This window comes from Mastigoproctus giganteus, chromosome 1 (genome assembly GCF_048544385.1).
Source record: "Mastigoproctus giganteus isolate SK-2022 chromosome 1, ASM4854438v1, whole genome shotgun sequence".
Classification (NCBI taxonomy): Eukaryota; Metazoa; Arthropoda; class Arachnida; order Uropygi; family Thelyphonidae; genus Mastigoproctus; species Mastigoproctus giganteus.
The window spans coordinates 29,207,549-29,219,835 of NC_143575.1; the positions used below are offsets into that span (position 1 = coordinate 29,207,549).

Here is a 12,287-nt window from a genome sequence, read left to right on the forward strand (position 1 = left end):
GGGTTCACCACTGTGATCCCTGAGTATTGGACTGCCCGTGTGTCAATAGTGAGGAACATATGAGTTTTAAATTATGTAATCTTGTTTTAACGTATCATTTCATAATTTATTTGCATAAGGAGAATTGGTAAAGAAGAAATCCTACTGACTGAATAAAAGGTAACTCCTTGTTTATTTCTAAAAAAATGTAAAATATAAATAATAATCGATAATGATAAACGACATTACTGTGTACTTATATTATCCTTCCTTTTTCTCTAATCCGTCGTCCTCCTGATCCCAAAACCTCACGGCAAATCGGCGTTCTGATGTATTTATTTATTTCAGTCGAAACTATACCACTCAGAATTGCTGTTGTCATCGCCGATAAACGTGGACCCGCGCTCTATCAGATATGTCCTCCAATATTTTGCTAGGGTAGTATGGGATGCGAAGCCCGGTGAAACTTTATTAATTAACAATACTCGCCTTCTGACCATAGACAAATTTCGATAGTAAGAGAAAAAAAAAACTAAAATTGCTTTGAAATGCAAATATCCAATTATAAGAAAAATAAAAAAAATAAGCTTCAATTTTAAGTAAACGCCGTTAAAAAAATTGAATAACGAATTAAATTGTGAAAGTTACCAATAATTTGCATATATACGAGTATAAGGCGTGATTTCCAGCGTTATACAATCGCGTTTTTATGGTAAACTCTGATTGTGTGAAATTAAATAAAAACTGGTGTCTATTATAAAAATTCCACAAAAGCTCAGCTAATTGCAAGAACAGCAGTTTGTATACTTCTTTTAGTGGACCGAAAGGAGCCAATCGAAAAAAAAGTAACTGTAGAAAAAGAAGTTGGTCCAAAAGCATTTCTTTCTTACCATATGTTGAAAGCGACTTCATTCGGATACATGATGGTAAGCGCTGGGTTCCTCCTGACTTCTTATGGATCTTTTTGAAACTGGAGTTTCCCCACGAAGATCATACGGATAGTTGGGTCTGGCAAATTCTCTGTCCTCCGGGGTCAAATCAAGAAGCTGAAAGACAGGATAGCAGTATAACAAGAAACAAGATAAAACAATAACCATTTCTGTAGTCTTTCTTCTTCGGGAAGTTTCTTTAACTTTAGGAAATAAAAGGAAAGATTCTAGAACGAATTAGTTCTTTTAAACACATTTAGGTTCATTTTTCAAAGTCATGTATACTCCAGTTCAGTTAAAAGTGGAGTTTTCGTTTTTTATTTTAAAATAAAAAAATGGAAAGTTTCAAACATTTAAACATTTTATAGTAGATGAGTTTACATTCATTTCAATTCATGGAATGGAATGCTTTTTGAATTAGCCTGGAAAAGGACTAAAAATAACTCCAGTCTTATAATTTTTTTATTTTTTAATGAAAACCCAAGCACTATAGGCTCTACTACCTGTAATGTCACCGTACTAAGTACTATGACATTACACTTGCATTTCTGTAGATTGCAATTTTTAGGAAATACGTAAGAAGGAAGGTTGTTCCAGAAAGAGGAAGTTGAATGAATAAATGAAGAAGAAAAGTTGATTCTGTGAGTTTGAAGCTGGACAGTAAAAGGATGTTGACTGGTTGTGGCCTGTGTTCGGACTGCTTTAGAAGAGAAAGAGAGCGGGAATTATAGAAGCCAATTCAGAAGAACAGTGCCCATGGAAGTATCTGTAGAAAAGGCATACAGCAGAAACAGTACGTCTATGAGACAGCGAGCGGAGAGACTCTGTTAGAGATGAGTCATTAATTAACCTAACTGCCCTATTTTGAATGGAATCTAGACGCCTGAGAGAGGTTTCGGGGACACAGCGCCCCAAATGTGGGAACAATATTCCATTAGGGCGGATTTGCGACTTGTACGGAATGAAGAGCTGTTTGAAAGAAAAGTAACGCCGAGAGCGAAAGAAAAACCCAGGTTTTTAGATGCAGAGGAAGCAATATTTGTAATGTGCTTATGCCATGGGAAATTAAAAGTCGAGGTAATCTCCAATAAAGATATATGACTTTGCCTAGAAATCAGAGTGACATCGAAGATAATCATAGGAGCAGATGAATCCTTTTTGCGAGATATAAGACAGGACTGAGTTTTAGAAGGATTTAAATAAACTAGTTATCGTTGCCCCACTAAAGAATTGCCTGGAGATCAGCGTTTAAGGAATGGGCAATGAATATTCGAGAAGTTGAAGCTCTTTGAGCTGGACAAGGTTTCTCAGACTGGAAGGTGGAATGCAATGTGCTATCATTAGCAAAACTATGGATAGCATAGTTTTTTCTGATCAAATGGAAGAAGGCCATTAATATACAACAGTAAAAGAGTGGGAGAAAGAACTGAAGCTTGGAGAACACCAGCATTAGTGGAGAAGTTAGAAGATAGAGAGCCATCCACCATCACCCGCAGTGAGCAGTCAGAGAGAAAACTGGATACCCAAATACAAAAAACAGTTGGAAAACCATAAGATAAAAGTTTATTTAGAAGAACTTTATGACAAAGACGATCAAAAGCCTTTCAAAAAGCCAAGAACAACTGCTTTAATTTCACTACACTTTTCCATTGAATTTGTCCACAGATGGGTAACATAATCCGGAATATCACCAGTGGATCGACACTGACGGAATCCACACAGGCGATCTTTGATCAGATGGAAGGTTTCTAGATAGTTTAATAGTTGGCGGTTAATTGATTTCCCCATTAATTTAGAAAGAGCAGAAGTACGTGCAATGTGGCGATAATTTGACGGTAGGGATTTGTTACCCTTTTTAGGAACTACACAGACATGAGCAAATTTCCAAGCAGAAGGGAAAACACCTTTGGAATAAGAAAGAGTAAGACGACCCAGAGCAGGAGTAAGTTCAAGAGAACAGGTTTTGAGAACAAGTGGAGAAATACCATCAGGATCCAGAGCTTTCTTAGCATCGAGATTGTTCAAGATCTTTCTGACGTCCTTTGATGGAAGACCATAGGAGGCATTGAATGGAGTGTACTGGGAATTGCAGGAGGTGGTTTACCAGGATCATCAATACACGAGTTGGAAGAAAAGTAGGATGCTAGCAGGCCAGCCTTATCTATGGCTGAAGTAGCAATAGAACCATCTGGTTTTGACAGAGGTGAGAATAGAGATTGGTAAAAGCTGCAGCCAATAGCTTTAGCAAGACCACCGGAATGCTCGACTACCTCTGAACAAAATGCAAGTTTTTTACTTTTAGCCTGTTCGAAATCTAGCTTTGACTGATTAATAACTGCTTTACAATTGTTGCGAGCTTTGGTGCAGGCAGAAAATGAACCTGGAGATTTGGATACAAATTTGCAATATGTAACATTCTTATCTGGAACAGCTTAGCCCATTTATTGGAAAACCAAGGTTTAGATACGAGATTTTAAGGTGGAATGTAGAATAAAGGATTCCATCCCTATAAGAATAATAATTTCACTGACACATCTGAGCAAAAGTTGATACCAGATGATTTTAAACAGCAATCCGACCAAGATAAAAGAAGAAAAAAAATCTCGTAGATCAGCTATTTTGCATTATTGTAATGCCAAACAGCAGAAAGTTGAAAATGGCCACAAGATAAAGGCTCCATTGGAGAACAGATCATCACCAAGTTATGATCTCAGGTGCCTAGAGGACCACTCACTTCGACCGTGTACTTAGAAGGGTTATTTGTGAGAAAAAGATCACGCGTGTTGGCTGCGTGGTTAGGATTATCTAGTATTCTGGTGGGTAAATGAACAATCTGTGCGAGGATTTAGTAATTGCAAAAGCCTCAGTAGCTCGAACAGATGGGTCCGTATAACTAGAAAATGGAATCCAGCTGGAGTTGTGAATATTAAAATCGCCAAGGAGAATTACCTTACTGTTAGGAAAGCTGGATTGGAGAAAGTCAAGTTTCAAAGAATTCCAAGGGATTAGTGGAACTAGGAGAACGATAGAGGCAACAGATGAATTTGTCAGAATGCGATAGAGAGATTTTAAGCCAGAGAAGATCGAAAAGAGGAGATTCCAAATTATTAAATCTCTGACAGGGAATATCAGAACGGATATGTGCACAAGTACCACCTTTGAAGCGAAAGAACACAGCGAATAATTTTCAGACAACTGAGATGAGCAGTGGTTGAATCAACCGGTAACTAGGATTATGTCAGAAAAAGTACATGGGGTTTGGCAGACTGTAAGTGGAAATGGATATCATTGAGATTAGAACTAAGACTACGTATATTTGTGAAATGAAGGAGGAAGTGTTTGGGAGATTTAGGTCTTTTCGCAGATGTTTGTTCTATTCATGATGTATTCAGTAGTGAGAAAAGGTAGGGAGAACATGCTGTATCGGCCGAGAAGTTATTGAAATTATGTTGAGCTACTAATAGACTGCATTGTATTACCGTTTCTCTGCAATGTAGCTTCCCTGGTGGAAATTCCCACGAGATGGCTGTAACTATCGAAACGGCTGTCAGTCTGTCGTAACTGAATTATGCTTTCTTTTATTTCAAGTGTTTTTCTCCCTTTGCCATTACTGTATTTGAAAGGTAGAAAGTCCATTATCTAGATAGTAGAGAATTTCATTTGATACTTACTGCCCTCAGGATTTCTTTGATCTGTTCTTTGCGAACACCATCTGACCTCGTTGGAAGATAACGACCTTGTACCAACAAACTGCAAGCTGTTAGCATCAAAATGGCCATTAGGACTATGCTGCATCGGATGGCTAGAATGAAGAAATTGCGTTGATTAAAGATGCTTAAATCTCGCACAGCTATCATTATTTAACACGACTGAAGGTACTTTCTTATTTGCAAAAACCTACAGAATAAAGTGTGATATTGCTATTCACTGAGGACTCAAGGGAAAAAAATGTTTCCAGATCTATTTTCCATTTCAGACAAATATATTAGTTTTTTTTAAGATACGAGGGGTATTTGAAAAGTTCTGAGACTACTTGTCATTCAGAGGATTAGTAACAGTTTCCTTTTCGAATGGCGGCTTTGACATGCTATTCACTTTTTAAAGTGTTCTATCCACTTTTCTAACGCATCTAACAGGCCATGTTTTCACATGCTCTTCAGGTGTCCAAGGTGGCTTTCTGTCTCACGTGATACCGTAGCGTGAGAATAATAATCATCAGTTAGTTTGCTTATGGGGAACGCATTATTGCAGAAAAATGGATTTAAAGTAATAAAGGCTCTGCATATCCTTTCCTGAGGACGGGCATGAGTATCCTTCTTTTTGACTTGAAGGAAATCTGCTCTTTCCTGTGGAAGGAAGAGATCTTTACTCTCATCTTGTCATTTCTATAGTTCCTCCACTACATGAATACTCATGTCCTGTTAACGCCCCCAACCATATGTTACGGAAGAAGCTCTAGCATCCCTTGGCCACCTTTCTTCAGCTTTAAAGAAAATTCGATCACACATTAAAGTACGAAATATCGTTGGAATCTGCAAAAGGAGACATTTCTTTACTTCTACGTGATTACAAACAAACAACTCGATTTATGGCGACCTCTACGCTACTAATGCAATATCTCAACCACTGTCACATGATGTGCCATTTTACAAGGACCTTTTTCAGCGTCAAAGTGTGGCCAGTCCCAAAACAAATTTCAAACATCCCTCGCATATCCATATTATAAAACAACGTATCTGAATTTATTCAGAGATACCAAAAGATAACATCAGGTTTTCATTTGACATCTTTTTTACGTCAAAGCATTACAAACAAATATTGCACTTGCTGCAGTACAGTATGTATAAAAATAAAGCATATCTAAGGCAAAAGGACTCTTAATGGGACATGCTTTAGGAAACAGATTACAAGGTATGCTGCAAAGCATCAGCAGGATAATCATGATTATCCTGCTAGTACTCTAATGATAATCGGAAACAATTCTAAAGTGATAATCAGAGATAATGCTGAAAATGATCACAGCTAATCCTGAAATGTTGTAGAAAATTTCAGAATTATTTACGAAAAATAGAATATAGCATAAGATCGAATTTAAAAATTTCAGTTCTCTTAGTCTCTATTCAATTCAAGTATCTTGTTTTTCTTGTTCAAATATCTTTAGCTGTAATTCATAAAAAATAAATTATTTGGTAGTCGATATTTTAAGAAATAAAATGTGATGCCGAAAGTGTATAATTTTTACATAATGCTTATAATTCTTGCTAATCTGCTATTTCCAGGTCGAGATGTTCTTCCTTTACTTGCCCCACATAGACAGTAATCTCCTTGCTTCGTAGTCCTGATGAGACGTTTCTCGTTGCAGTAATCCATACATAAACACCGCTTACATCTATCTTCATGGTATGCCACTTCTTCTTAGAATACAAACGCCAGAAGACTTTAAACAACTCTTATAAGAAGAGAAGCGGTCTCAAGAATATTAAGATCGTGTGCTTTGGTGAGCTCTGCCTACCTGTTTTAATTAGACAGTCTAGAAATTGTGAACTGTATCGTACGTGTCTCGTTTTAATTGGAAAATACTCCACTATCACATTAAGGAAAGTATCTCGAGAAGATAAATAATTGGAAAAAAATAAAAGAAGTTTTACTGGCTAAAATAATTTGTCGTGCGGTGATAAAGGATTTCCTGTAGTGTATAAATTCACCATAAGTAAGCTCTTCTAATTATGCGTGAATTATCAAGGCATCGCCCAGGGAGATAAAGCAAAATGTGAAAAAAGGTGCCCATGTATTCGCTCTGTCTATCTATCCATCACTAATCGATAACTCTTCTGTGAATACATAATGAATTATCCGAGACATGGCTTCGTTCAGAACTCTGATTCTGAAATTGCTTCTAAAGTCTATTCTGTGTACAGACTTGATCGTGATTTCGGACTAGGGATTATAACTGTATTCGTACATAATTCAAGTTTTTTTTTTTTAAAGCCTGAATTACATGATCTGAAATAAGAATTATTATTATTTATTATTATTATTATTAAATCCGTTTATTAAAGTAGCAAGTGTTTGCGTTCACCCCTTATACACAGCCGACCGGCTAGAAGGGTGTACAAAAATGCAAGAATTACAATTATTTACAATATTTACATAAGTGCGTATATTTACAATATTTACACAAGTGCGTATATTTGCAATATTGTTTACAAAATGTAATTATTGACAAGGTTATAGTTTAAGCTGTGCGCTTTAGAGGCTTTTCACTCTGTACTGATTGCTTTCGAAGTATTTCACAGGGTCTACTGCCAATGAATTGAAAAGGTTGACTGCGTTGTTTGGGAAGAAATTCTTCAGACAGCCCAGGTTGGACAGTACAGAATGCAACGGTAGGTAGGGGTTGTCATTAATGCGTCCAGCACGTGGAGTAGTGATAAGTCCGCGAAGACTGGGGCGTCAATCACACCGGTAAGCATCTGAGAAAGAAGAATATTCCTGGATGCTATAAGAACTCTCCAGGAAGTGATATTTAAGTTGGTATATAAAACAACCTTGGAGATGGTGAATGCGTTGCCCGTGACCCTGTTCATCCATCGCTTACCCAGTACTTCACTGCCAGGAATCTGTTTATGTGCGAAGTCGAGGCCGAAGACCAGATTGGTGATGCATATAGTGCGATAGGTTATAGGCACCTCTGGACATATCCTCCGACTACATCGACGTTCAGTAACCCCGTCAGCTCTTGTCGAATTGTCCACATCACCGAGAAAGTCTTCGATTTCATGGTCGAAAAATGGGTCTGAAAAGTGAGGCCCTCGTGCCAAGTCATGCCGAGGTCGGTGTGAGACTTCACTTTCCTTATCTGTAATCCGTTGTGATAGGCTGTGATGTAATTTTTGATTCTCTTTTTTTGTGAAGGTAAGTTGAGCTGATTTTGATACATTTAGTTCCAGACCTATTTGCTGTAGACAGGCTACAAGGCTATCGATCAGGACAGAGACGCGCTGATTTATCAGGGGACTTTGTTCAACGTCTTTAGATGTTATGTATAATTTGAGATCGTCTGCATATGATGAGAAATCAGTGTACCTTGTGAGGAAAGCTTCAAGGGCATCGATGAACAGTAGACCGGACAGGACACTTCCCTGCGGTACTCCTTTCGTTATAATGCACTCCTGTTGGAAGGATTCATAGATAATGATGAGTTCTCTTGGTGTACGGATGAGGTTGATGGTTCTTTACAGAGCTTACTGGAGTGAATCCCCTATAAGTAGTATACAGAGATTAGTGGAGTGAATCCCTATTATTTAATTTCTCCCTAGTAAGTTACTGATTGAGCAACATCATTCTCAAGTGTTGATTCTCCTCTATACTTACGGGTTGTTCAAAAAGTAGTGGCTACACTACCACGAACATGTGCGCGTGAGCAGTATCAAGGAGTAGGATTGTAAAAGGAGATACACGCAGTTGCCAGGTACGTAGCAGTAACAACTGTTTCATAAGTATATGCGAATGAAAACGTTTTTTCGCTGGATTTCTCAGGTATGAATAAACGCTGCAGCTGGTCTGAGGTATGTTCACAAACAAGAGCAACGCTCTTAAATAACGAGTAAAGTTGCATGGGAAGAGGAAGTGAAACACAAAGGAATGTTTCCGTGGTTTGCAGGACGCATCCGGGCTCTGTCGTACTGTCGCCAGGTGAATGAAGTCGCTTCAACATGGAGGGAAAAATGTTCAAGGTGAATCACGTCACTGCTATTATGAAGGCTTTATTGCAGTGGTGGCAATGAGAAATCCTTATAAGCCATCCCATTATTCTCCGGACATGAGCGTTCTGACTACGATTTGTTCCACAATAAGAAGTCATCAGAGATCAACGTTTTCGGACATCATAAGATTTAGCAGCAAAAGAATCAGGCTTCTTCGCACCATATGGCTAATAATAAAAATAATAATAATGATAATAATAATAATACTCCGAACAGTAGCTCGCTCACTCAATACTACTCAACATAACCAGGCTTCTGATGGTATCGGACGGCACCCGCATGATTCGGTCGAGTTGGTAGGAGATTACTTTGAGGACAAGTAAGTCAAATACATTACTTGTTAATAAAACCTTTTTTCCCCCCTAAGCATTGGCATTACTTTCTTTAACAATGCTCTCGGATTCTATTATAATATCTTTTCCGATGATATTTAACTATTCCTATTTACTTTTATGTTCTCTTTTGCTACTTATTTTCTGCATTGGAGATGTTTACAATTTAGTCGTTTAATTGTGCAACAGTGGTAATCAAAGAGGCATTTCATAAAGCATAACTTACTCGTCGTACCTTGTCACGGATGAGATATAGAAGTTAACAACCGAACTGGGCTTCACCCCTGTCAGCAAAAAAAAAAAAAAAAAACAAAAAAAAACAGGAAGATAGGCGTACATAGTGTTTGGGGAGGGGGCACCACCAATGGTTTTCCACAACGGCTTACAGTAGGATTAGGTACACCAACATTGGGCAGTAGAAGATTGATAAAAAGATGTTTGGTCTGACGAATCCCGGTTCCTGCTGCATCACTCGAATGGATCAGGATATAGAGTGAAAACACATGAGTCCAAGGACCCAACCTGTCCATTGTTAACAATGCAGATTGGTATGTGGATTGTTTTCAAGGTACATATTGGGTCACTGAGGGTCGCCTGAGCTTTCTGACAGAAACCATAAAAAATTTAAAATAATAAATTTTTTAATCTTTTTTTTGAAGGGAGACAAGGCATGAGAGGAAGGTAGGTCAGAATGAGGGGAAAGATAAGGGTGGCCTAATAGAGGAGGAGTCTACCCGGAGCAAGCGAAAACAGAGATCGGGGAAGGGGAGAGAAAGTTACAGGGGGCAGGTGCCCCTGTGTTAACACCATAGGCTTTGTGAATTCGCACTCCGGGGAGTGCTGCTATCTCGCGCCATAAGTGGTGCCTGCAATGGATCCTACCCTTTACGGGTTTGCATGGGCGTCTACCTTTGTTTGTGGAGTATGCTATCTCACCCTAGACGGGGTTGCAATTGGAGCGCATTTCTTTGCTCTGTGCTGAGCTCAACTAGTTTAATTCTTTTGCTGTTGAACATGACTTGTGCATAATTGGTCAAGGCTTTATACGTCCCTTCGTCCTAGAGGAGGAAGTACTTCTGGTCTCTTGGGTTTTCTTGAATTTTAGTGAGGAATTTGAGTCTACTGTCATCGTAAGTGGGGCACTCATACACGAGGTATCCCCATGACTCTCCTTCACCACAGTGGCAGAGGGGTTCTCTTTCAATTTTCGTAGCTGTCAACTTCTGTTTGAAGGGTCCATGGCCGGTGATTATGAATGCAACTTGCAGACCCGGTGAGTACTAGGGAGGAGCTTTCGGATAGATCATATTTATGTGTGGAAGGAAGCGTTTGGTAATTTCGCCCTTTGGCGTTGTTTCCCAGGATTGTTGCCACAGACTAGGTGTGTATGGAAAATGCAGTACATTTGTAATTTGCTAGACGGAGGCCTGAATTTACAGTACAAATTTTGTATAGTCAAAGGAAAATAGAATTCAGAATTAACTAAGGTAACTAAGGCCAATAGCAGTCAGTATATGTGCCTGTTGTTCCACGTTTTCGACCTCAAACTGCTAGTTTTTGGAATGAAAAATTCTATTTTCAAGCGAAAAGTCGTACCGCAGACCTCATCCAAGACCGTTCACCTCTACTAGTGTCAGAAAAATTCGTAAAAGTATTTATCAATTTCGGCTAGCGATGGGAATCAGACCTAGAACTTTTCAATATGGTGTGAAAGAGTAACAATTATATCCACTGCACAATCCGCAAACTTCGTTCTGCAGAAGGTGTCGTTTGGCATTCCAAGTCATTCTATAAAAATTTCAGTAAAGACGTTGAATGCTGAAGTAAAAAATGAATTTCGAATTGGAATCAGTTGTTACTTTTACTTTCCTTCTTGCTACCACCTGAGGATTACAAATATTAGTTAGAATGTCGAATTTAATTATTGGGTTTCAGTTGCATAAAAAAAAAGTTTGATACCCACTGGATCAGGATATATCCATGATAAGCGATTACGTTTCCTCCCGATATCAGTTTTTAACAATCCAATATAATTTTAGACGTGATATTCTGTGTTAACAGTCCCAGGAGGATTTTACTGTCTCGCCGGGAGGGATTATCTAAAGTGAAAATGATGAATGAATGAAAATTTATGTTAAATTATTCTTTGCACAATACTTTGTGACGTATAATGACTCGGTCAGCACATTAATTCTTTTGTTATTTATTAGCTTATCAATCTGCAGAATTTGTTTCTTAATTCCAGCAAAGCACTTTCAGCACCATCAAACATAACACATCATTGCTTTAACTAACAGTGGACTGAAAAGCCTGTGGCTGTTTCACAGAATACCCCTCTCTCGTTGAAACACAAGCCTAAGTCATCGTGAATAATTAATTTAAAGATCTCTAAAGACTGTTTTGTTATGCTATGAGCGACCAGAAAGCAGTTCTATAACTATCGGCCATGTACTTTAAATTTAGTATTTAAATGGTCACGCTTGAAGTATCAAAAGTACCAAACGCGTCTTAAGCATCACAACATTAACAACAGAAGTAGAATAGAAGAATTAATAGTTTACTTGGGATTGTTGTGCTCAATGTAGGTTAACACCAGTTCATTATGTAGATTAACACTAGTACATGATTTATATTAGAGTTCATCGATAGATAATTTTACTAATATTGTATTAAGATCACAATGTTATCTTGCTAACTGACAGAAAGAGATAGGAAGATACTCAACTAGAACAATGTCTTTTAACAAACGAAAAATGCCACCTGTTGTGAAGAAGTAATTGTGTCCAAGTTTGGCATTTACCAGTCTAAAAATAAAACGAATCCTTTCTGTCTGCCACCTTTTAACACAGTATAAAGAATCAAAACAAGGAAGTTTTTCTCATCCACCCTCAACCCATAAAATCTGTTTATTTGTGTAGATGTTATGATGGATTTACCTAAGAGGATGATAATAGTCCATTAGAAAGTATGTTTGGCTAAAATGGCATTTGTGATGAAAGCAATCTCTTTGCTTGAAGCCCAGTTGTACATGCAGATAGATCGCAAACATCTCCAAGACGAGTAACCTTAGAAACAGCATCGCCCTTTCTGTTCCTTATGTGATGGACAGCATTGGATCTTTATACCACGCAAAATCCAAGATCAGAAGAAAGAAATCTCTCAGCTCCTTACTATTTTATGCTCAATACTGCGTCTACAACAATAGAGCACCCGCTTTTCGTTGCTTTTGATCGATGGGTTGGATTTACGACCTTATTATTGTCGCTAGGCAAAACAAATCT

The 12,287-nt window shown here is 38.1% G+C and overlaps 1 protein-coding gene across 2 annotated transcripts in view; it reads right to left on the reverse strand.

The window, feature by feature from the left end:
* The window catches only part of LOC150090667 (uncharacterized), a 56,129-nt gene that overhangs the window by 12,014 nt on the left and 31,828 nt on the right, over positions 1-12,287 (reverse strand). For both annotated transcript variants that reach the window (XM_090379376.1, XM_090379367.1), the window contains exons 2-3: positions 4,580-4,710; positions 870-1,025 (exon numbers count right to left, since the gene is read on the reverse strand). In XM_090379376.1, coding sequence (XP_090235502.1) covers positions 888-1,025; positions 4,580-4,710 — 269 coding nt within the window. In that variant the 3' untranslated portion in view covers positions 870-887. The remainder of the gene's footprint in view (positions 1-869; positions 1,026-4,579; positions 4,711-12,287) is intronic.